Here is a 25,365-nt window from a genome sequence, read left to right on the forward strand (position 1 = left end):
CAGATTTCCCATTTGTGGTTTGGAGACACAGGGACAGGAGCAGGGCCAATGTTCAGCCTTGCATAGTCGGTGTCCATTGTGATGGGCTGGGGCCCTTGTACCAGCGGAAGGAAGTACCATCGTTGGAAGTGAGCCATTCTTTGACAGCAGCCTGAAGATTTCTGCACCCCTACATGCCAGTCTGATCCACTAAAACCATTCCTGTCCAGGTTTTTAAATCTGTGAAGTACTTGGTATTCTTCCAATATTTAACTTCTGGGGCGCCTGGGGTGGCTCAGTGGGTTGGGCGTCTGACTCTTGATCTCAGCTCAGGTCTTGATCTGAGGGTTGTGAGTTTGGGCCTTGTGTTGGCCTATACACTGGGCACGAAGCCTACTTAAAAAAATATATTCTAATTTTAAGTTAAAATCTGCTTTTTTTGTTCCCAAAGCTAGCCCATGTGGCAACTGATACTAGAAAATGATTATCAGGGGCGCCTGGGTGGCTCAGTCAGTTAAGTGTCTGACTTTGGCTTAGCTCATGATCTTACAGTTTGTGAGTTTGAGCCCCTCATCGGGCTCTCTGTTGTCAGCATGGAGCCTGTTTTGGATCCTCTGTCTCCTTTTCTCTCTGCCCCTCCCTTATGTGCTCACTCTCAAAAATAAATGAACTTAAAAAAAAAGAGAAAATGATTATCAAACAATAGGGAAGCAGAATATTAAGGATTGCTGAGATAGATCAAAAGATGAGAAACTTTTGTATTAGGAATGGCTATTCTTTTTTCAATTTTATTTTAACTCCAGTGTAGATAATATACAGTGTTATAGTAGTTGCAGATGTACAATATAGGTACTCAACAGTTCTATCCATTGCTCAGTTCTCATCAAGAGAACCGTGCTCTTAATCCCTTTTATCTATTTCACCCATCCTGCCAGCCACCTCCTTGGTGGTAACCATTGGTTTAAGAGTATTTCTTGGTTTGTCTTTTTTCCTTTTGCTCATTTGTTTTGTTTCTTAAATTCCTCACATGAGTGAAATTGTGGCATTTGTCTTTCTCTGACTTATTTCACTTAGCATAAACTGTCTAGTTCCATCTGTGTCATTGCACATGGCAAGATTCCATTCCTTTTGATGGCTAATATTCCATTGTGTGTGTGTGTGTGTGTGTGTGTGTGTATACATGTTCTTTACCCATTCATCTATCAGTGGACACAGGCTGCTTCCATAATTTGACTACAGTAAATAATGTTGCTATAAATACAGTGATGCATTCAACCCTAGGAAAGGCTGTTATTAATTTTTTTAATGATTATTTTTGAGAGAGAGAGAGAGAGAGAGAGAGCAGGCGAGGGGCAGAGAGAAGGGAGAGCAAGAGAAGCCCAAGCAGACTCCCTTCTGTCAGGGCAGAGCCAGACACAGGGCTTGATCCCACGAACAGCAAGATCATGGCCTGAGTGGAAATCAGGAGTCAGACACTTAACCAACTGAGCCACTCAGGCACCTCAGAAAGGCTCTCTTTGATAGGGGAGGATTATAAGCCCATGGCACATTAATGACTAGGTAGCTCTTAGCAACAACGAAAGGCGATGAGGAATCCTAGTCCAAAAAGCATGTGTGATGCTTGTTTATAATGAAATTAGATCATTAAAAGGCCACTTGAAATTGTGGCCTTAAGCAAAGAGTTAAAATCAAGGCCTTTTTGTGATTATGTTGGGAATCATCTTACTCTCTAACCATGAAAGCCACAGTGGGTCCAGTTAGTTGTTGAGCTATGATTTTTTACTGAATCCCAACTTGTCATGTCTCTTAAATGAAACTGAAGTCTTAAGAAAGATCTGAATCTATGTTGTTAAAATGGAGCCATCATGAAGGATTCAAGCATCTTAGAAAACTTTGAATTCTCTCAAGCCTTAAGAAACCTCCCTACTCATCCTCCTTGCCATATCTCCCTTGTGACAGAAGACAAAAGAATTCAGGGGTTTAAAATGCTGGCTTGGGTTATTTACGTCTAAGTCTCTGGCTCACCTTTTGCAAGTTCCCCTGTCAGGGGCCGGTAGCCTTTCCATGTTCTTTTGACGTGAAGCACTAACATCTTAAAATTTTCCTCAAGCCTCCTTTATGTATTGGGACTTCTCATGACAGATTGCATTTGAAAAGGGAGTACTGAACTATGTCATGTGTTGTAGCTGAATTACAGGGTAACTGTTAGCCACAGGAAGAAAATGAAATCGTTGTAATAAACCGCAGAACTCCAAGGATGTTCTGATACTTGATCTTTCCACCATATTTAATCATTGATCCCCAGGGTTGAAACCGCATTAAGGTTTTGTTTTAGTTAAAAACACTTCATGGCATGGCTGTCAAGTCCCACACAGACTTGTGTCAATAGAAAAAGGACTGAGTAGGGGCGCCTGGGTGGCTCAGTCGGTTGAGCGGCCGACTTCAGCTCAGGTCATGATCTCACAGCTCGCGAGTTCGAGCCCTACGTCAGGCTCTGTGCTGGCAGCTCGGAGCCTGGAGCCTGCTTCGGATTCTGTGCCTCCCTCTCTGCCCCAACCCACTCGCATTCTACCTCTTTCTAAAAAATAAACATAAAAAAAAAAAAAGAAAAGAAAAAGGACTGAGTACTCTTGAATGAGTATAACAAAAACCACTATGAACATTTCCACTGGAATTCCTAAAAGACTTGCATTTATACATGTAGTTTATAGCAGGTCCGGTCACCAAAAACCTGTAATGATTATTTTCCAAGGTCCTGGGTATTTGTTAATGCTACCTGTGTTACGACTAGATGACCACCCCTTTTTTTATTGTCTGGAGTTGATTCTGGAATGGGAATATCCAGGTATGTTCTACATTACCCAGCCACTCTTGCTTCTAGTTATGGCTATTAGACTAATCTTCAGTGTGGTTTGGATAGGAGTATGTCAATTGGGGCTTTGTTATGATGCGGCTGTATGGTCCAGCTGGAAGAAGAATCTTGATAGCATGGAATGGCGAAACTGCAATATGGAAGAACTCCAGGCCCCTAAACTACTACTTGGATGAAAGCCATCAGTCACTGAAGAACACCAGCAATGGATTATTATGTGAGTGAAAAATTAACTCATATGGGTTAAGTTAATGACATGGTGTTTTTGTTGTATTTTTAATTTTTAATTTTATTTTTTTAATTTACACCCAAGTTAGTGAGCATATGGTGCAACAATGATTTCCAGGAGTAGATTCCTTAATGCCCCTTCCCTATTTAGCCCGTCCCCCCTCCCACAACCCCTGCAGCAACCCTCTGTTTGTTCTCTATATTTTAGACTCTTTTATGTTTTGTCCCCCTCCCTGTTTTTATATTATTTTTGCTTCCCTTCCGTTATGTTCATCTGTTGTGTCTTAAAGTCCTCATATGAATGAAGAATGACATGGGTTTTAGTAACAGTAGTTACTGTCATTCTAATCCCTGTGATATCCATGACTACTAAGAGAATCCCTATTTTAACTTACTGTATCATAGAGTTTAAGAGGTACAGTGGCAAATTAGTTAGCTACTGTGTATCAAATTACACTAAAGCATAGTGGTTTAAAACAAACATGTTTATTATCTCACTCTTTGGGTAAGGAGTCCAGGTGTGGCTTAGCTGGGTGCCTCAATTCCCACAAGGCTGCAGGCAGGTTGTTAGCCAGTGCGACATTCACCTGAAGGCTTCATGGGAGGATAATCATCTTGCAGACGTACTCATTTAAACTGTTGGCTGGGTTGGGGTCCTTGCTGGCTTTTGTCTGGACACATCAATTCTTTCCACATGGACAGCTCACAACATGGCAGCTGGCTTCCTTGAAAGTGAGCAGGCCAACATCAATCATCACCAGGGAAGTACAAATCAAAACCACAATGAGATCCCACCTCACACCTGTCAGAACGGCTAACATTAACAACTCAGGAAACAAGAGATGTTGATGAGGATGTGGAGAAAGGGAAATTCTTTTGCACTGCTGGTGGGAATACAAACTGGTGTAGCCACTAGGGAAAACAGTATGGAGGTTCCTCAAAACGTTAAAAATAGAACTACCCTACAACCCATCAATTGCACTACTAGGTATTTACCCAAAGAATACAAAAATGCTGATTCGAAGGGACATATACACCCCAATGTTTACAGCACTACTATCAACAATAGCCAAAGTATGGAAAGAGCCCAAATGTCCACTGACTGATGAATGGATAAAGAAGATGTGGTATATATATATTTATATACCCCCCACACACAATGGAATATCACTCTGCGAAGGAAAAGAATGAAATCTTGCCATTTGCAACTACATGGATGGAACTAGAGGGTATTATGCTAAGGAAATAAGCCAGTCAGAGAAAGACAGATACCATATGATTTTACTCATATGTGAAATTTAAGAAACAAAACATGGACATAGGGGAAGGGAAGGAAAAATAAGATAAAAACAGAGAAGGAGGCAAACCATAAGAGATTCATAACTATAGAGAAAAACTGAGGGTTGCTGGGGGTGCCTGGATAGCTCAGATGGTTAAGTGACTGACTCTTGATTTCAGCTCACGTCATGATCTCACAGTTCATGGGTTTGAGTGTGGAGCCTGCTTCAGATTCTCTGTCTCCCTCTCTTTCTGCCCCTCCCCCACTCACATTCTCTCTCTCAAAAATAAATAAACATAAAAAAATAATAAGTACAACTGTACTTAATGTTTTCACTTTGACACTAAAAATAAGACAAGTACATCCAGTATTGCTCCTACCAAATAGCATGGTACTGGAGGTCCAGCCATCCCGTAAGGAAAGAAAGAACTAAGAGACGCAGTGATAGGGAGAGAGTAGATATAACTGATAGATATGAAGATTTACCTATAAAAACCAATTAGATATGAAGATTTACCTATAAAAACCAATTAGAACCTGTAAGGGCATTAGCAAGAGTGCTAGATTGACAGTCACCTTACATAATCAATATTTTGTTTCCCCTTTTCTTTATGTCATCTTTGGTTTTAATTGAGACTTTTATATTATTATTTTCTCCCTTAGGTGTCTTTTCCCCTCTGGCAATCCTCCAAGATTTTATCTTTAATTTTTCTGCATCCTGAATATGATATGCCTAGGTGTATATATTTTTTGTATATATTTGTCCTGCCATGGTATTGTCTATGCTTCCTGGATCTGTGGCTTGGTGTCTGTCATTTTAATTTTAGAAACCTCTCAGCTGTTATTACTTCAAATATTTCTTTTCCTTCCTTCTATTGGTATTACAATTATGCATATGTTATACCTTTTGTAATTGTCCCATGGTTCCTGGATATTCTGATGGTTGTTATTTTGGTACTCTTTTTTAAAAGTTTTATTTATTTTGAGAATTGGGGGGGGGGGGGGGAGAATCCCAAGCAGGCTCTGAACAGTGAGATCATGACTTGAGCCTAAATCAAGAATCCAATGCTCAACTGACTGAGCCACCCCAGGCACCCCCTGAGTGTTTTTCATTCTTTTTTTCTCTTTGTATCTCAGTTGGAAGAGTTTCTATTGGCATGTCCTCAAACTCACTCACTCTTTCCTTAGCTGTATGCAGTCGATTAAGGGGAAGGGGAACTATTGTATAATCTTATGATTAAATCTCAGCTTTTCAGTGGGCTTGAGCACTTGGACTCTGACCTTCAGAAGTGCTTCTTAGCCTTTACTGAGGCAGAAAGACTAGAGAGGCTGGACCTGCCCAAATGCCTTCCCTCAAGTCCAAAAAGGCTCTGGTATGTAGTTTTCCTAAGTGCAGGGTTTTGTTATGGAAAATGCTCTGAGTGTACTACAAAATGTTTACTTTTCCCCTCCCCTTGCCCAAAACTCAAGAAGATTCCCCCACCCTGACCTTTAGCGTTAAAACTTGGTGGAGTTCCTGGAGGTAAAATCCATGAAAGTAGGAGAGGCCATCTAGGGCTCCAGGAGTTTAAACTCACAATGTAGTCCACACTAAACCTCCAGTTCACCAAAATTACCAGTGAAGAGTGTGTAACAGTTTATGATTCCAGCAGCTTCTGCTTCAGGTAAGCTCATACCTGCCATGATTTTCAGTATTTGCCGGTTTTTCCAAATTTTGGGGTGTGGTTTCCTTTGTGACTTCTATTTTCTGATGGGTCTTAAAAAAAAGTTGTTGATTTTCAGTTTGTTGAATGTTTTTCTTGTGAAGATGTCAGTGAAGGTTTCCAAACTCTTTATACATTACTTCTAAAATGGAGAATATCAGGGGTGCCTGGGTGGCTCAGTCGGTTAAGCAGCCAACCTCGGCTCAGGTCATGATCTCACCGTTGGTGAGTTCGAGCCCTGCATCGGGCTCTGTGCTGACAGCTCAGAGCCTGGAGCCTGCTTTGGATTCTGTGTGTGTGTTATCTCTCTCTCTCTCTCTGCCCCTCCCCCACTCATGCTCTGTCTCTCAAAAAAATGAATAAATGTTAAAAAGTTAAAATAAAATGGAAACTATCAGTATCGTCTTTATCTGATTCTAACCACAAATTATTACAAACACTAAGCTTCCATTTACAGTTACTTAAAGATGGCGTCGTCGCAGCTACAATTCACTTCATGGCGGGGTCCACAAAGTCAGAGAGATTGGATCCTGGAAAACCAGCGCCTCGATGGGGCTGTATTGCTTTGAGTGACGGGATGTGTCTGAGAGTGGCTTAAGTTGGGAGTGTTAGGTAGTGGACCAGCCTCTGCACACTTGGGAATTTTATTTCGTTACACACACACATACACAGTCACAAATCACAAGGGCACAAAACAGTCAAAACTCAGACACACACACACACACACAGAGTCACAAATCACAAGGGCACAAAACAGTCAAAACTCACACACACACACACACACACACACACAGTCACAAATCACAAGGGCACAAAACAGTCAAAACTCAGACACACACACACACACAGAGTCACAAATCACAAGGGCACAAAACAGTCAAAACTCAGACACACACACACACAGAGTCACAAATCACAAGGGCACAAAACAGTCAAAACTCACACACACACACACACAGAGTCACAAATCACAAGGGCACAAAACAGTCAAAACTCACACACACACACACACACAGAGTCACAAATCACAAGGGCACAAAACAGTCAAAACTCAGATCTCTACTCACCTATCAATAAGGATCCACTTCTGGGCCCGCCTGCCCTAAGCCCCGCCCACTTTCGGAGCGCTTGCGCGCCGCACGCCTCCAGCGATACTATAGGCGCAGGCACGGGGACGCAGTACCCAGGCCTCCGCGCTGTGCGCCTCACCGCGGCGCCTGCGCACTCTGAGCCTGGCGGGGGTTCCCAGAATCCTCGGGACTCGGCTCGCTTCAGGGAGGCGGTCTGTACTTTGGGCGCCTGGAGTCGGGACTGAGAGGCTTCTGGGCGGTTCTGTTCCCCGTCTGGGGGCCTCAGCAGGGGGCTGAGTGTAGCGGCCCCGAGGCCGGGTCGGGGAACCAAGCCCAGCAGTCGCGCCGCCGGGTCTGGACTACCCTCCCCAGGGGCCGTTGCGGCGGGACGGCACGCCCACTTCCGGCGGGGGTCTAAGAGAAAGGCGGACCCGGCGGGGCGGCCGCGCGCATTCTGGCGGCGCGTGAACGGCTGGCGTGAGGGAACGAATGACGGCTAGAACCCGGGCTCCGGACAGCCTCCCCGGGGAGGCCGGCCCCGTGCGCTCCAGCTGCCGCCGCCGCCGCGAGGCCGGCGCGGGCCCGGTTGGGGCGGTGAGGCTGGAGGGGTGGACCGGAGCGGATGTCGGAGGTAAGGGTGACAGGTGGCTGGGGCGCGGCCGCGACAGTGTTGGCGGAGGGCGGCCCCGGCCGCGGGGGCTGGCGGTCCCAGAGTCCAGAGTTGAGGATGGGGTCCCTCGGGCCGGGGTGTGAGACAGGGGTCGCCTGACCCACAGGCTCCTTCCCGGGCTGGTGGACCCAGGAATCCAGAGTCAGGGGTAGTGTCCCTAGAGCCTGGGTATAAGACGGGCGTCCCGTGACCTGACACGCTCCTTCCTGGGCTGGCAGTCCCAGGAGTCCGGAGTCTGGGGTGAGGTCCCTCAGGCCGGGGTGTGAGATGGGTCCCCTGATCCGACAGGCTCCTTCCCGGACTGGCGGACCCAGGAGGCCAGCGAGTCGGGGGCCGGGAGTGTGAGGCTGACCTGCCCAGAGTTACCTGACCTGGTCCAAGGTCCTGCCCCGCAGGTCACTGTGGGATGGGGTTCGCAGAGGTGGGCTCCTGTGGAAGTGGAGAGGGACCCCGCCTTTCCAGGGTGTGGTCACAGAACCCATCCCATTCCTGCTTCACTCTGTCGCGCCCTCTCCCCGCCACCAGAGAAAGGAGGCGGGGGGTGGGGGGGTGGGATGCAGGGGAGGGGGAGGGGTGGGAGGAAGCACAGCTCACAGCCAGACTGTTCTTTCCTGTTTTGCTGCAGCAATAATTATAGCCACTGTTTTCTGGGTTCTGGGACCTTTTGGGGACAGTCACACCAAATGTCACTTCAGCAAGCGGAAACTCTGGTCCCTCCTTTTTCACAGATGAGGACACTGAAGCAGACAGAGGCCGGGTAATCGCTAGTGTGTGGAAGAGCCGGGATTCGGTTCCAGGACTGGAGGGCTCCGGAGTCCCTCCGGTACTGACTCTCGTGTAATCCTCTCTACAACGGCTTGAGGTCAGTATCCTTAACTACTTGGGACGGGTGAAGAAGTGACTCTCAGACGGTTAAATACTCTCAAGGGTTGAGATCCCCCAAACCCCCACCGAGCAAGTTTTTGTTTCTCAAACTTTTGACCCAGTTTCTCCTACGTGGCATGGAGAGGAGAGTGTGTACCTCATAGGACTGTTATCAGGGTTCACTGAGCTCATGCCTGTAAAACACTTATCCTGCCACATAGTAAGTGGTCAATAAGTGTTCATTCTTATTGTCATTTTTGAAAAAATGTTTATTTTTTGAGAGAGAGAGAACCGTGGAGGGGCAGAGAGAGAGAGGCGAGAGAAATCCCAAGAAGGCTCTGCACGTTCAGCACAGAGCCCAAAGCTGAGGCTGGTGAGAACTCACGAACCACGAGATCATGACCTGAGCCGAACCACGAGATCATGACCTGAGCCGAGACCCGAGTCGAAACCAAGAGTCAGTGCTTAACCGACTGAGCCACCCAGGCGCCCCCTGTCGTCCTTTTAATAAAGGCTCGAGGAAACCAGAGTTTTGAGGAAAGAAACCAGAATTAAGTCAGGGACTTCATCCTCTTTCTGATTGAAGAAACTTGGCTCACAAGAGACATGGTTTGTCACAGAGCAAAATGGGTCTCTTGATGGGTTTATTTGGTCCAGTTATCTGGAAGCCATGTGGACCCTTTGTTGTAACAGAGGTAATAGTTCTCTCTGGGGAAGATGACTGTTTCTAGATCCCGTAGAGCCGGGACCGACCCTGACTAGTCAGCCGCACCAGGTCCCGTAGAGCCGGGACCGACGCTGGCTAGTCAGTTGCACAGTTGGCTTGAGCAAATAGTCTGTGAGGGTTCACTCAGGCAGCACCCCTGGTATGTCTCTGTTGTTAATGATGGGTGGCTTTGAGACAGAAGGAGGTTGCACTCAGCCTGAACACCCAGAGCAAAGTAGGTCTCCCACTAAGCTCCTGGTGGCGAGGGGATGTGGGGGTGGCGGTGGGGGAACAGAGGGAGCTGCAGGGAGGAGAGAGTTCTGGGCTGTGATTATTACAGCCGCTCAGCCTCTCACTGCTCCTTTCTCTGCCAGCTCTGCCCTCTCAGGGTAGAGCACTTCTCACGAGGAGCCAGGAAGAGGAAGAGGTGATGGGAGTCGAACTTCTTAAAGCCATGCCCCTGGTGAGTTAGTCTTCTCTCTTTCCTTCTTAAAATACTGTCTTGCTTTCTAGGACTTGAGAGTGTTTGTCTCCTTCTGAAAATTGTCTGCCTACGAGTTGCACCCCGAGGCCCGGCTCCCATTTCTTCCCTCTCTGATGGGTGATGGGGCCACAGAGATAGACTCAGCCCAGCGCCCTGGCCCAGCTTCCTCTTCTTCCTACAGCTGTTTGGTCTTCATTCGAGAAATGACCACTCTGAGCCCTTCCTTCCCTGTGCTCAGTTTTCCCGTATGCATCTGACAACACAGAAATACAGTCCTTAGAGGCAATTTGAGAGCCATGATCTGCCTAGTCCCTAAGTACCCGTCCTGGCTTATAATCTGTTGGAGAAATGAAAAGGCAACCAACATTTATTTGTGCAGTGTGGTCAGTGCTGTAGGTGTGGAGTGGACTTGCTGTGGAGAAGTGGGCAAGTCCACATGAATACCTTTGGGTGAATTAGAAAAAGGTGTCCTTGGGGCACCTGGGTGGCGCAGTCGGTTGAGCGTCCGACTTCAGCCAGGTCGCGATCTCACGGTCCGTGAGTTCCAGCCCCGCGTCGGGCTCTGGGCTGATGGCTCGGAGCCCGGAGCCTGTTTCCGATTCTGTGTCTCCCTCTCTCTCTGCCCCTCCCCCGTTCATGCTCTGTCTCTCTCTGTCCCCAAAATAAATAAACGTTGAAAAAAAAATTAAAAAAAAAAAAAAAAAAGAAAAAGGTGTCCTTTCCTCTGGCCCGGTGAAGCTCTGGGACAGGCCACAGTCTAGCAGGACGAAATCTACTTTAGTTTTAGCTCCTTTTTGCCTCCCTGGTGACAGATCCGGGTACGGAATAAAGCCTACACGGTCGTACTCCCTGTTGGAGCGAGGAGGCAAGGGAGGTGTGACTCCTGAGGTGCATCTTGAAGGAAGGGGAGATAAGCAGGCACACGTGATTTGGGTCGGAGGGTGTGGAGTTGTCCCCTCCCCACGTGACTTGGAGCCATGAACATCTTAAAATGCCAGGGAATGTTCTACTTCCTTTTTTCTTTCTGAGATGAACATCCTCATCTGTTTAATCAGCCCCTTGTTCCATAGCTGAGTTGTTGCCATGTTTTACTATTTAATAGAGATTATCGATCAGATTATTGATCATCTTTTGCCCTCATCACTGATTATTTTCTTGGACTAAATTCCACATTTTTCATTTCTTATGGATTAGAGTTTCTCAAACTTCGGAATATTTTTAATTTTAATATTTTTATGATCAATAATAGTATTAAGAACTATAATTCATATTCTGATTAAAGTGGACTGCTAAATGAGGATGATGAACAAATTATTGTAAGAAATTATAAAATTTGGTTAGTGAACTTTATTATTATTTTTTTAATGTTTATTTATTTTTGAGAGAGAAAGAGACAAGAGTGTGAACAGGAGAGGGACAAAGAGAGAAGGAGACACAGAATCTGAAGTAGGCTCCATCCAGCCTCTGAGCTGTCTGCACAGAGCCTGATGCGGGGTTCAAACTTGGGAATGGCAAGACCATGACCTAGGAACCCCAAAATTTGATTAATAAACCTTAAAATGGCTTTTTAAAAAAAATATTGGGGCGCCTGGGTGGCTCAGTCGGTTAAGCGGCTGACTTCGCTCAGGTCACGATCTTGCGGTCCGTGAGTTCGAGCCCCGCGTCGGGCTCTGTGCTGACAGCTCAGAGCCTGGAGCCTGTTTCGGATTCTGTGTCTCCCCCTCTCTCTGACCCTCCCCCGTTCATGCTCTGTCTCTCTCTGTCTCCAAAATAAATAAACGTTAAAAAAATTTAAAAAAAAATTATTATTTAGGGGTGCCTGGGTGGCTCAGTTGGCTGAGTGTCCCACTTCGGCTGAGGTCCTGATCTCATAGTTCATGAGTTATTTTTGAGAGCGAGCGAGAGTGTGCAAAGTCTGGGGAGGGGCAGAGAGAAGAGACAGAGAAAGCCAAGCAGGCTCCATGCTGTCAGCACAGAGCCCAACTCAGGGCTCAAACTCACAGACCTGACCTGAACCGAAATCAAGAGTCAGACACTTAACCAACTCAGCCACCCAGGGACCCTGAATAATAAAATTTAAAAACTAATCAAATAAAAAATAACAGCATAGTAAAATTGTCTTTATTTTATATCAGTGAGCAGCTTATAGCAAAGCAAAACACCTTTTCTAATCAGATTCAACACTGTAAAACATGTACTACCAATGGAACTCGTTTGTTACACAGTTAGGCGTTTTATATATTTTTTTAATGTTTATTTATTTATTTTGAGAGCGAGAGTGTGCAGGGAACACAGAATCCCAACCAGGCTCCATGCTGTCAGTGCAGAGCCCAACGTGGGGCTCGATCCCACCAACCGTGAGATCATGACCTGAGCTGAGATCAAGAGTCTGATGATTAACTGACTGAGCCACCCAGGTGCCCCAGCACTTAAACATTTTAGATGAAATCAGTATTGTTACTTGTCAGAGGAAAATATTTTGAGAGTGGCAGAGTATGGCAAAAAGATTAGTAATGTGACTGTGGGACCAGATTGCCTGGCCACAAATTGTAGCTCCACTGTGTACTAGATAGAGCACCTTAATTTCGGTTTCCTCGACCACAAAATGGGAATAATACTAGTACCTAATTTATAGTCCTGCTGTAAGTGTTAGTGAGTTAATATACTTTAAGTGTTTAGGAAAGTAAGTGGCACATAATAAGCACTGTATAAGCATCAGCTTTATATGCCGCTATTTGCCTGGACAGCTGCTGTCTGCCAGTATGCCCGTGTAATTCTTCATATGATGTATAGAGTGTGTGCGCGCGCACGCGTGTATACACTCTAACAGACCTGGGAAAAACCTACAACATGGCATTTGATGCACAAGAAGCACTGAACATCAGGAGGTTTTTATTTCCAACGGAATATTGATTTTAAAACTAACAGTAATTTACGCTGAAATTGGGAGAGCCCTTGTTCCGGGAAAGATGGACTGAGCACATGTCACCCTGTCTTTCCACTGGAAGCTGCTGTAGGACCGGGACAGCAGGCACGGAGCAGCCATCTGTAAGTGGTAAACCACTGTTTACCATCTGTAAGTGGTAAACCATCTGTAAGTGCTAAAGAACAGCAGGCTGATGGGGAAAGAAACCCAGAATGCAATGTGTTTACCTTTTTTTTTTTTTTTTACCTCCCAATATCTCCTAGCATGGATTCAACAAGCACAAAACCCACAAGGGGTTTTGGCATGGATAAAAAGAACTGCAGGAGACACCTAGTTCAGGCTCAAGAAGTAGGAAGGGGATCTAATACTCAGAAAGGGTGGATGGGATTCTACCTTAAAAAAAAAAAAATTATGTTTTCTTGTGTCCTGAGACAGTAGCAGTGGGGTCTAAAGGCATCTAAAACTTTGAAGGAGGAGAAATGTCTGTGATTGAGAAGCTGTGTCCCCCAGAGGGTGGAGTAAACTCTTACTGCTCTGTTTTCTTGCTTCTGTTCTCTCCCTGCTTGGTTCCAGGGGTGGGTACAGTCAGGGCAGGGGCACAGTCAAGTGGAATAAATAAGCCCCAGCCATCTGGCCAGAGGACTGCGAAGGGGAACCCTTAGGAGGTAGGAACTACTGGAGAAATCACAGAGAAGAGGAGCTTTGGGAATCAACTGTATAAAGCTGTTTCTGAACTCCCAGGCTCACCCTAGCCTGCTCACGCGTGTATCTGGCCCCAGTCAACGAGAAGTGAACTGAGGGATAGACTGCTGGTCACCAAGCAGGACACATGTATGGCAGAGGCGACTGTCACTTCATAGGCTCTGCAAATGGAGCCGGAACAAAATATCAACATTCTCCATATAATTTAAACAAGACGTAAAGTCTCGTAACATTCAGAAGGTCCAGGATACTATCTAAAATTACTCAAATGATGAAAAACTAGGAAAATTTCAATTCACGGGAAAAGCTAATCACCAGACGCTGGCATTGATGTGACCTGGATGTTGGGATTATCTGATAAAGGTTTTAAAGCAGCTATTATAATAATGCTCCAACAAGTGAACTCTCTTGAAGCAGACAGCCTCAGCAAAGAAATAGAAGATAGCAGCAAGAAATGAAAAACATAATTACCAAAATAAACCCACTGGATGGGCTTAGTGGCACAGTGAGAAAGGCAGTAGGAAGAGTTGGCGACCTTGAAGGTACAGAGAAATTGTCTTATCTGAACAATTGATACAAGATTTAACAGAGCCTCAGGGCCCTGTGGGACAATACCAGAACGTTAAACATTTGTATCATTGAAGCCCCAGAAAAGAGAAAGTGTAGAAAAAATATTTGAAGAAATAATGGCTGAAAAATTCCTAACTTTAGTGAAAGACATAAAGCTGTGGATCCATGAAGCTCAGCAAACTCCAGCGTGATAAACTCAAAGACATCCTGCCTGGCGGCTCTGTCATCAGACTGTTAAAAACCACAGACAAGGGAAACAGCCCGGGAAGAATGATGCTTAACATATAGGGTAGCAGCAACTTCAATTCTGGGTTTTCCATCAGAAATCATGCAAATCAGAAGGAAGTAGAGCAACTTTTAAAAAGTACTCAAAGGAAAGAACTGTCAACCCAGCATTACGTGTCCAGCAAAAAAATACCCTTCAAAATTGAATGTGAAATAGTGTCTCATATGGAGGAAAACTAAGGAAATTCATTGGCGGATTTCTCAAAGAATTGCAAAAGGAAGTTCTTCTGATAGAAATTATACCAGAAGGGAACTGAAACATCAGGAATGAAGAAAGTGCAACAGAAATGGTAAATATGTATGTGTAAATACAGTAGGCTATTCTTCTGAGTTATTTAAAAGATCTTCAAAGGTTGAAAACAAAACTAATATCTTCGGTTTAATGAACAGAACAGGATTTGAACATAGGTGGTCTGGCTTCAGAGACCATGTTCTTAACTACTATAACATGTTGCAATTAGATAAAATAAAACAAAAGTAAAACTTTTATTGATGTATTAAATGAAATGTTTTCATCTGTTGTTGGCTGCCCCTTCTCTTCCTTCTTTTCTATCCCTCCTTCATCATTATCATAGGTAACAATTCTTGAGCACTTAGCCAGGTACTGTGACTGTTACTTCATTTAATTCTCACAGTGCAGCTGTTAGATAGTACTAAAATTGTTCCTGTTTCTCAGGTGGAGAAACTGAGGCATATGTAGTTAATTAACTTGGCCAAGATCACCTAGTTAGTCAGTGCCAGAGTCTGAATTCTTTGGAATAGTCTGACCTTTTTCCCTGATTTTATTCACAACTGGTGGGTTTTTCAGAACTCATTTGTAGATGTTGATAACAAGTGAAATCACAGAGTAAGAAATGGAAAATCTGCCAGCAACCACAGAATGGATGGCTGGCATCTCTTGCTGGTTGGTTAAGAAATTCAGCCCATGTAACAAAACAGGTTGTGCTCACTTCATATGATCTTTCTCGGTACTTCTCAGCAAATTATCAAAAACCAGCTTTCCAAATGTGTTCTCTTAATGCAAAACATATTTTTATGACAAAAGGGAAAAATCTTGCTATGGGTTTTTTTCTTTTGTTTTTTTTTTAGACATACCTGTTAACATCTCAGAGCACTAGGATTTCTTAGAATATATTGTGGAAGTTGAAAACTTGCTCATCAGATCAGCATCCTTCCTTGAAATTCCCTCACAGTCTCAGAACTCTTTAATTTCTTCACGTAGAAAAACGATCTAGCTCCTAACATGATAAAATACAGTTGACCTTTGAACAACATGGGAGTTGAGGGCTCTGATTCCTGCACAGTTGAAAATCCGCATATAATTTTTTACTCCCCCCAAACTAACTACTAATAGTCTACTGTTAACTGGAAGCCTAATTGATAATATAAACAGTTGATTAACACATATATTGTATATGTATTATATATTTTTATATTCTTAGAGTAAAGCGAGTTAGAGAAAAGAAATTGTTAAAAGACATATGGAAGAGAAAATATACTTACAATACTGTACTTGTTTATTGGAAAAAGTCACACGTAAGTTCACACGTAACTAGACTTGCGAAGTTCAAACCTGTGTTGTTCAAGGGTCAGCTGCAGTTTAGTACTTGACATTCTATCTTACATGCAATCAGTATATTTTCATATGAGAATGTCTTCTCACCACCGTAAAATTGTAAATGCTCTAAGAGGAGAGAATGTCTCATATTTTTTCACTTTCCTAATATGTACAATATAACTAGGCAGAAAAGTTGTCCAGTAACTAACCATACAACCTGGACGATTTAGATTCCAGTATAATTACTTATGCCCAGTGCAGGGTTTTTTTTTTTTCCTCATAGTGTGAACAGCGTAAGTCTTTACCCCTAGAGCCGGTTAAGTAATGGCACGAACACTGAGTAAGGTGAGATTTGTGTCATTTCAGGATTCAGTGACTTTCACGGATGTGGCCATAGATTTCTCTCAAGAGGAATGGGAATGGCTGAATCTTGCTCAAAGGACTTTATATAAGAAAGTGATGTTGGAGAACTACAGGAACCTGGTTTCATTGGGTAAGAGTATCTTCTTCCTTCTACCCCCCCATTGGAGTCTTTCCACCTCAGTAGTCTTTCATGCCTTTATCAGCATTTTCCTACAATGTCCCTTTTCTCTCAGTACTTCTTAGAATGTATCATAGCTCTGCAATATCAACAAAATAGCTAATTTTCCCGTCTTTTCTTATATGCAGGTCTTTGCATTTCTAAACCAGATGTGATCTCCTTATTGGAGCAAGGTGAAGACCCCTGGATGATGAAGGGAGAGAGGACAGGAGGCCTCTGCCCAGGTAAGTGCAGATAACGAGAGTGGGGAAACTATTCTCAAGATCTTTCTTCTCTGATAACTGTTGGAAAACACCCCTCAAAATCCCTCTCAAAGTAAAACTTTTTGTCCTGACACCATATTTTAAATGGATCTTCTCTTCTCCACTACACTTTTATCTGTACTGATTTCCTGCAAATAAAGTACAGTCTGTGAACTTCATTATACGTCATGATGTTTACCTAGTTCTCAAGTACCATAGTGTTACAATCATCCCTGAAGCTCAACATTCCTGAATTCTTTAGACAAATTTGTTTTTAGTTTGAAGTGGCTTAAAAATTTCCCTTCTTTAAAATATGAGTTTATGGGGCGCCTGGGTGGCGCAGTCGGTTAAGCGTCCGACTTCAGCCAGGTCACGATCTCGCGGTCCATGAGTTCGAGCCCCGCGTCAGGCTCTGGGCTGCTGGCTCGGAGCCTGGAGCCTGTTTCCAATTCTGTGTCTCCCTCTCTCTCTGCCCCTCCCCTGTTCATGCTCTGTCTCTCTCTGTCCCAAAAATAAATAAACGTTGAAAAAAAAAAATTAAAAAAAAAAATATGAGTTTATCAGGTTAACAATTATTATTAGCTATGTTCTTCCCTCCACTTTTAATTATTTTTGTCTCTGTGGTTTTCTGTTCTGTTATGTATTTTTCCTTTGTTGTTTGTGTATGCTCCCCCCCCCCACACACAATACCATCCCACCCCTTGAATTAGAAAGGTTTTTAGTCTTACAAGTTGTTACTTTCATGTCTTTATATTTTTTTAAATCTGTATTTTAACGTTTATTTTTTGAAAGAGAGAGAGCGTGCATGCACATGAATGGGGAGGAGCAGAGAGAGAAAGGGAGAGAGAATTCCAAGCAGGCTCCATGCTGTCAGTGCAGAGCCCGACATGGGGCTCAATCCCACGAACTGTGAGATCATGACCTGAGCCAAAATCAAGAGTTGGACACTTAACTGACTGAGCCACCCAGGTGCCCCTTATATCTGTATTTTAAAATTCATCCACTTGAGATTCAAAACCTCATCTTTTAATACTCCTACAAAAGATGAATAAATGAGCTAACTACTATTACCTCCTTTCTCTTCGTCCATCACCTCTCCACTTCTCTTGTACTCAATGGGATTTTGGCCCAGTTTATATTTTATTTTTCGCTGCCTTGCTTGAAAGCTATTGTTCTGTCATGAAAGGTAGATAAGAGTTTATAGATTATATATTACAGTGGAATCAGCCTCGAGTGAGATGGTTACATTTCATTCTGTAGCTTGTAGTATAGCCTCTTTCTGCTTTCAGTTTTCATAGTTTCAAGAAGAGGATTGTTGATAGGTCACTTATACTCCTAATGATATACGTTAATAAATAAGAAATAAAGTATCCAATTCAAGATAGTAGAAAAAGAACAAAGTAAGTCTAAGGAGAACTAAAATAAGTTAGGTATAGTGACTTATACTGCTAGAGATAAAAGTAGGAATAAATTAACTAGAAAATAGTAGATTTAATGAAAATAAATCAAATAGGTGCTTCTTTAGAAAACCAATAAAATAGGGACACCTGGGTGGCTCAGTCAGTTAAACATCCAACATCAAGACTCTGCTTGAGTCTTGATCTCAGGGTTATGGGTTCAAGCCCCACATTGGGCTCTGCACTGGGCGTGGAGCCTACTTTAAAAAAAAAAAAAACCTAGTAAAATGTGTAAACTGTCAAATATAAACAAATGACAGAAGGCAAAAAAAGAAATGATAGTAAGTAACCATTGATGCCTAAGTACTTAAAAGAATCATATGAATCTGTTTCCCTCAACTGTCTTTAAATAATTTGAAAACCTGGATGAAATGGGTAATATTTTAGAGGATATAAATTATTGAAACTGGGGCACTGGGTGACTTGGTTGAACGTCTCTTGATTTCAGCTCAGCTCATGATCCCAGGGTCATGGGATCAAGCCCTGCATCGGGTTCTGTGCTGAGTGTGGAGCCTGCTTAGGATTCTCTATCTTTCCCTCTCCCCTCTCCCCCTCATTCTCGCTCTCAAATTAAATAAATAGTAAGTAATTAAATAAGCAAATAAATAAATAAATAACGGCAACTGACACCAGAAGAGATAGAAATTTTAAATAGACTGTTTACCGTTGAAGAAATGTAGAAAGTTAGCTAAGAACTGCCTCCTCCAAGAATTCACAAATTCTGTAAAACTTGTAAGAAAAAAATACCAACATTGTTTAAAATGTACCATGACAGAGAATAAAAAGAAGAACTTTAAAAAGTTTTGTTTATGAAGACAGCATAACATTTGATGCCCAAATCTTACCAAAATAGCATCAAAAAATGAAAATACAAATCTCAGTTATGAATACTGGTGCAGAATCTGTCATATTGATATAACACACCAGAGCCAAGGAGGGTATATTCCAGAAATGCAAGGATGGCTGCACTGCCTGACTTTATATAAGATTCTCAGAGACCTCTGTGGTCTTCAGTAACTGTTTGATTCACATGGTTTCACTTTTGAAGTTTCCATTCTTCTAACATTAAGTAAAGGAGACATTTGCTTTCTCAATATCTTTCAGACTTGGAGTATGTTTGGATGACCAAGGAATTATCTCCAAGCCGGGACATTTATGAAGGAAAGTTATCCCAGGCAGTGATACTGGAAGGACTTCCAAGCTGTGACCTTACCTGTTCCACATTAGGGGAAAACTTGAAATGTGAAAACCTGTTTAAGAAGGAGCTGGTAAGTCAGAAGACACCTTTCAGTCAAGAGACAGTCACTCATATTGGTACCCTTATCGAGAAAAGAGACCACTTTAACAAATCGGGGACACTTTTACATCTGAATAGATTATCTTATCTAGAGCAGGTATTTTCCATAGAAGAGAGAATATATAATTTTGACACAGATAAGAAAAGTTTAAAAACACATTCATTTGTCAAAAAACATAAGCAAGTCTTGGGAGAAAAGAAACTTCTGAAATGTAACGACTGTGAGAAAACTTTCAGCAAAATCTCAACCCTTACCCTTCATCAGAGAATTCATACTGGAGAGAAACCCTATGAATGTGTTGAATGTGGGAAAGCCTTCAGCCAGAGTGCCCACCTTGCTCAACACCAGAGAGTTCACACAGGAGAAAAACCCTTTGAATGTACTGAATGTGGGAAAGCCTTCAGTCAGAATGCTCATCTTATTCAGCACCAGAGAGTTCATACTGGAGAAAAGCCTTATCAATGTAAGCAATGTAACAAAGCCTTCAGCCAGCTTGCACATCTCGCTCAACATCAGAGAGTTCATACTGGAGAGAGACCCTATGAATGTATTGAATGTGGGAAGGCTTTTAGTGATTGTTCATCCCTAGCTCATCATCGAAGGATTCACACTGGAAAAAGACCATATGAATGTATTGACTGTGGGAAAGCTTTCAGGCAGAATGCTTCTCTGATACGTCATCGGAGATATTATCATACTGGAGAGAAACCATTTGATTGCATTGATTGTGGGAAGGCTTTCACTGATCACATAGGACTTATTCAGCATAAGAGAATTCATACTGGAGAGAGACCTTACAGATGTAATGTGTGTGGGAAGGCTTTTAGCCATGGCTCATCCCTGACTGTACATCAGAGAATTCATACAGGAGAGAAACCTTACGAGTGTAACATCTGTGAGAAAGCCTTTAGCCATCGTGGCTCACTTACTCTTCATCAAAGAGTTCATACTGGAGAAAAACCCTATGAGTGTAAGGAATGTGGGAAAGCTTTTCGGCAGAGCACACATCTTGCTCATCATCAGAGAATTCATACTGGAGAGAAACCCTATGAATGTAAGGAATGCAGCAAAACTTTCAGCCAGAATGCACACCTTGCACAACATCAGAAAATACACACTGGAGAGAAACCGTATGAATGTAAGGACTGTGGTAAGGCCTTCAGCCAAATTGCACACCTTGTTCAACACCAGAGAGTTCATACTGGCGAGAAGCCTTACGAATGTACTGAGTGTGGGAAGGCCTTTAGTGATGGCTCCTATCTTGTTCAACATCAGAGACTCCACACTGGCAAGAGACCATATGAATGTCTTGAATGTGGAAAGGCCTTCAGACAGAGGGCATCCCTGATTTGTCACCAGAGGTGTCATACAGGCGAGAAACCTTATGAATGTAATGTTTGTGGGAAAGCCTTTAGCCATCGTAAATCCCTTACACTACATCAAAGAATTCATACAGGAGAGAAACCTTACGAGTGTAAGGACTGTAGCAAAGCCTTCAGCCAGATTGCCCATCTTACACTGCATAAGAGAATTCATACTGGAGAAAGGCCCTATGAATGTAAAGAATGTGGGAAAGCCTTCAGGCAGAGTGTACATCTCACTCATCATCAACGAATTCATACTGGAGAGTCATCCTCGATTATTCCCTCCTCCTCACTCCCATACCACCAAGTCCTCTAGATTCAATCTTCTGAAGGCCTCTAGAGTCCACCACTTTTTCCCAGTCTATGTCCCATTATCATAGTCTAAGTGGTAACCATCTCATTTTTATGTTTACAACAGTGTTACAAACATTTTCCCTCTAGCTCCCCTCAAGTGCATTTTTAACACTGTAGCCAGCTTAATCTTTTAAAAATAGGAGTCAGTATTCATGTTATTTTCCCATTTAGAACGTTTGTCTTTAAGAATATGTTAGATACCATTTAAGGGCTTAGCACACGATCCTTGACATATAATTAGTGCCATTAAGGTAAGGGTTTCCTTGCTGTTACCTTCAGCCGCAAATAAAATCCAGTAGGTCAAGACTAAGAAATCTAAGGATTTTAGAGCAGAGGACTCTTCACTCTCCCAGAAGGTAGGGAAATGAACACATTCAGAATTAAAAGATTCTGTGATGGACAAGGTAACATGGTGGCTTACCACTCTCTCTGTGTGAATAAATACAAAGACTTGTAGGATTGCTGATGAGGAACTCTCCGCTTCACCTGGCATGCAGAAGTGAGAATAGGCCAGTCAGAACAAAGGCATTTGGTAGCATGTAGGACTAGGCAGGTATTGAAAACAAAGTAAGCAAGCTAGAAGACCTGATTAGAGTAACAACCATGAAATAAACTGAAAAAGGTAGTTTGACACTTTTTTTTTAATTAAAAAAAATTTTTTTTAACGTTTATTTATTTTTGAGACAGAGAGAGAGCATGAATGGAGGAGGGTCAGAGAGAGGGAGACACAGAATCTGAAACAGGCTCCAGGCTCTGAGCTGTCAGCACAGAGCCCAACGCGGGGCTTGAACTCATGGACCACAAAATCATGACCTGAGCCGAAGTCGGCCGCTTAACCGACTGAGCCACCCAGGCGCCCCTAACCCTTTTTTTTTTTATTAAAAAAATTGTTTTAATGTTTATTTATTTTTGAGAGAGACAGACCCCAAGCAGGGGAGGGGCAGAGAGAGAAGGAGACACAGAATCCGAAACAGGCTCCAGGCTCTGAGCTGTCAGCACAGAGCCTGATGTGGGGCTTGAACCCACAAACCTTGAGATCATGACCTGAGCTGAAGTTGGACACTTAACTGACTGAGCCACCAGGTGCCCTGGTAGTATAACCCTTTTACCTGTAGAAAAGCACCACAGACAATTCCTGTGATGTTTAAATTGTTCTAAAGCATAAAATAAATATGGTAAAACTGCCCATCTTATTCTGAGACTAAGACTGACATCAAAACAAAAACATATGCTACAGTAAGCTTATGAATGTAGATACTAAAACGTAAACTTACTTTAAAAATTTTAAAAGGTAGAGTAAGTGGAAAGCTAGACGTGTCTTTGTATAGAAAGTCTGGCAAGGATATTTCTCTCCACATTAAATATGTAAATTAATTGATATTCCAGTAAAAATCCCAATATATTTTGAAGTTGACCAGCTGATTCTGACCATCTATAGAGTTGTGGTATTATAGTAAGGAATGTACTCCTCATTCAGTTAACATTAAATGAGCATTTGCCAATGTGCCAAGCCCTGTTTTAGGTGCTGGGGACACAGCCGAGTGCAAAATACACAAAAGTTTTTGCCCTTCCAGATCTCGTGAGAGAAAACAAAAGAAGTTGAAATACAGTAAAATCTTGGGTTGCGAGTAACTTGTTCTGTGAGGGTTCCCTTAAGATGAACAAACATTTCTAATAAGTTTTAACTTGATAAATGAACAATGTCTTGCAATACATGTAGTATGTGATGCCAAATATCACATGATCACAACTGAGCCAGTGGTTCTTCTCTCTGTCTCTGTCTCTGTCTCTCTCTTTCTGTGGGATTGTGGGTGATCATCTCCCATGCTTTGATGCTCACTCTCAGGCTGTAGTGTTTGGCAGAAATCAGTGATTTTTCAGAACGTTGGAAGGTGCCCACCACTGGCACTAGTGTATTTTTTGTCTCTTCAAAGCACCTATGAACAATCCTTTACTTTTCCATACAAGAGTGAGCTTAGGAAGGCTTTGCTTCATTGTAGATCAGGCTGCCTGCAGATACAGACCCTTTCTTCTGCTGCCTTCTTGCCAGTTACATTAAATACAGTATATGACAAGAGTTTATTAATGCTGTAGTGTAGTCAACATCTGTTAGTGATAGTGAAAGTCATCCTACACAACAACCCTCCTCTCTTGTCTCCCTCACTCCAGCCACAAAGGTTTTCAAAAGTAACTGCAGGTTAATTTGCTTATTTTTTTTATATTTTGTATTTTATTATTTTGTATTATATTACAAAATATTATATTCATTCTTACATGAATATTTTTGGGTTGTAGAATGAATCATCTGTGTTTTATTTCTCATGGGGAAATCGCTTTGATATACAAGTGCTTTGGATTACAAGCATGTTTCTGGAATGAATTATGCTCACAAACCAAGGTTTTAGTGTATATACTATAAGTGTGTAATATGTACCACAAAGAGAAATCATCGAAAGAGGGAGCTGAGGAGTGATGGGAAGGAATGCCTTACTATTCCCAGATCATATGGGCATTAGAAGCAGGGGACAAGGGAGATAATGTCAGACACAATGGACATAATGAGAATAGTTTTGTTCCAAGGTAGATAATTACACTTTCAGTGTTGCAAGAAGACAGAATTGATGGTTTAACAAGGATCATGAGAGTTCTATTTACTCTTTATCAATGGTGATTTCGAGTCTGGTGGAGGTTTTGTTTTGTTTTGTTTGTAACAGCCTTATTGAGATGTAGTTTGCATAACATACAATTCACCCATTTAAAGTATACAGTTCAGTGACTTCGTATGTCCAATGTTGTGCAAACATGACCACATTTCTTTACCTAAAAACAGGATACCCTCACCCCCAGAGGAGTACTCTTACTTGAAGCACCTAGTGCTTGTGGATTCCCTCTCGACTGCTGCCTGTGGCAGCATAGAAAGCTATTTGAGGGGAGCTCTTGTCCGGAGGACATGAGTGCTAGAAAATGGAGCTTTGGGGCTCCCTTTACTTTGGGATAGAGAGGAGGGGGTGAGTGGTCTTATTAGACTCCCCTTATGTATGATAAAAGGGATTTTTCACTGCAATGGGGGCAAGATAGATTGATCAAATGGTGTTGGGACACGTAGCTCCCTGGAAAGACAAAGATCTATACCCTGTACACTAACAAAGCCCTGAAAGAGCAAAGATCTAAATGTACAATATTAAAGTACAAGAAAAACGGTATTTCTGTAAGTCTGAGGCAGACCTATTTAGGTATTATACATAACCCAGGAGCTGACATTAAAGTAACATGTATGTGTGGAAAAGATCAGAGTCACAGTTAATAGACAAATTTAAGATTGAAAGAAAATGTTTGCAAACAGATATAACAAAGGATAATCCTGATATTCAAAGCATTCTTACAAATCAATAATAGTAACATCTGCAATTCGGTAGAAAAGTGGACAAAACCAATGGTCAGTTCAAAGAAGATGAGAAAACAGCTAATGGAAATGACCCAGTATCACTACTAATAAGGAAATGCAAAATGTAGTGATGTTGTATATACTTCTTTCCCCAGTAGGTTGATGTTAAATCCTAGAGGAGTGATTATGTCTAGTGGTGAATGTGTCAAAGCCAAGACAGTTCCGTTGTCAGGTGTATAAATTTATGTGTGTATATACCATTTGAACCATTATTTCCCAGAAACCAAAGTGTACAAAGGTAGGCGACTGTATAATGGCAAAAATAACTTTTAATGGTGAACTCTGTTAGAAACTACTAGGGTCCTGGGTAAATGAGTAAGTTAATTATGGTGCATTCATTCAATAGAACTTTATACACCTGTTGATAAAAAGAAATATAAATGTGTATATGGCCATAGATAGTTGTATTATACCTAATGAAAAAAAATTTTCAGACTGTATTCTAGTATAAACTCATAATTGTAATATCAAAAATAAAACGTAAAAATATGTATTTTTCTGTTTTACTCTGCCCAGTTTTCCTTGCCTCCTTCTTTGGACTACACCGTCTCTTCCTTTCCTTTGAGCGGCTGCCCTTACCATACCATAGCGGACCATAACGGCTTTGATGGTCTTGACTAATCAGATTCTGTCTGGAGTTTGAAAGGCAGTTGGGTCTGTGTCATCCAGTGGCAGCTGCCTCTAGGGATGACGCTGGTGTCGTCCTGGCTGGATCTTTGTGCTTCCTGTGGCTGTAACTCCCCGCACTGCCCGCTGTGCTTCCAGTAC

General features: G+C 42.6%; 1 protein-coding gene and 1 long non-coding RNA gene across 6 annotated transcripts in view; one reads left to right on the top strand and one right to left on the bottom strand.

Annotated features, from left to right (window-relative positions):
- The window catches only part of LOC147573880 (uncharacterized), a 10,770-nt gene extending 2,475 nt beyond the window's left edge, over positions 1 to 8,295 (bottom strand). The window contains exons 1-3 of one of the 5 annotated variants that reach the window (XR_015245093.1): positions 7,129 to 7,534; positions 6,035 to 6,114; positions 3,667 to 3,804 (exon numbers count right to left, since the gene is read on the bottom strand). This is a non-coding gene — a long non-coding RNA (uncharacterized LOC147573880). The other 4 variants (XR_015245094.1, XR_015245095.1, XR_015245092.1 and 1 more) reach the window with 4 other exon arrangements.
- ZNF470 (zinc finger protein 470) lies at positions 7,286 to 25,090 on the top strand. The gene is made up of 6 exons (XM_025914649.2): positions 7,286 to 7,762; positions 8,530 to 8,663; positions 9,746 to 9,834; positions 16,263 to 16,389; positions 16,566 to 16,661; positions 19,241 to 25,090. Exons 3-6 carry the CDS (start codon positions 9,802 to 9,804, stop codon positions 21,112 to 21,114), a joined length of 2,130 nt encoding a protein of 709 aa, XP_025770434.1. The 5' UTR covers positions 7,286 to 7,762; positions 8,530 to 8,663; positions 9,746 to 9,801; the 3' UTR covers positions 21,115 to 25,090.
- Positions 25,091 to 25,365: the final 275 nt, after the last annotated feature.

The sequence above is a fragment of the Puma concolor genome, chromosome E2 (assembly GCF_028749965.1).
Source record: "Puma concolor isolate L17-30 chromosome E2, mPumCon1.1.hap2, whole genome shotgun sequence".
NCBI classification, from domain to species: domain Eukaryota; kingdom Metazoa; phylum Chordata; class Mammalia; order Carnivora; family Felidae; genus Puma; species Puma concolor.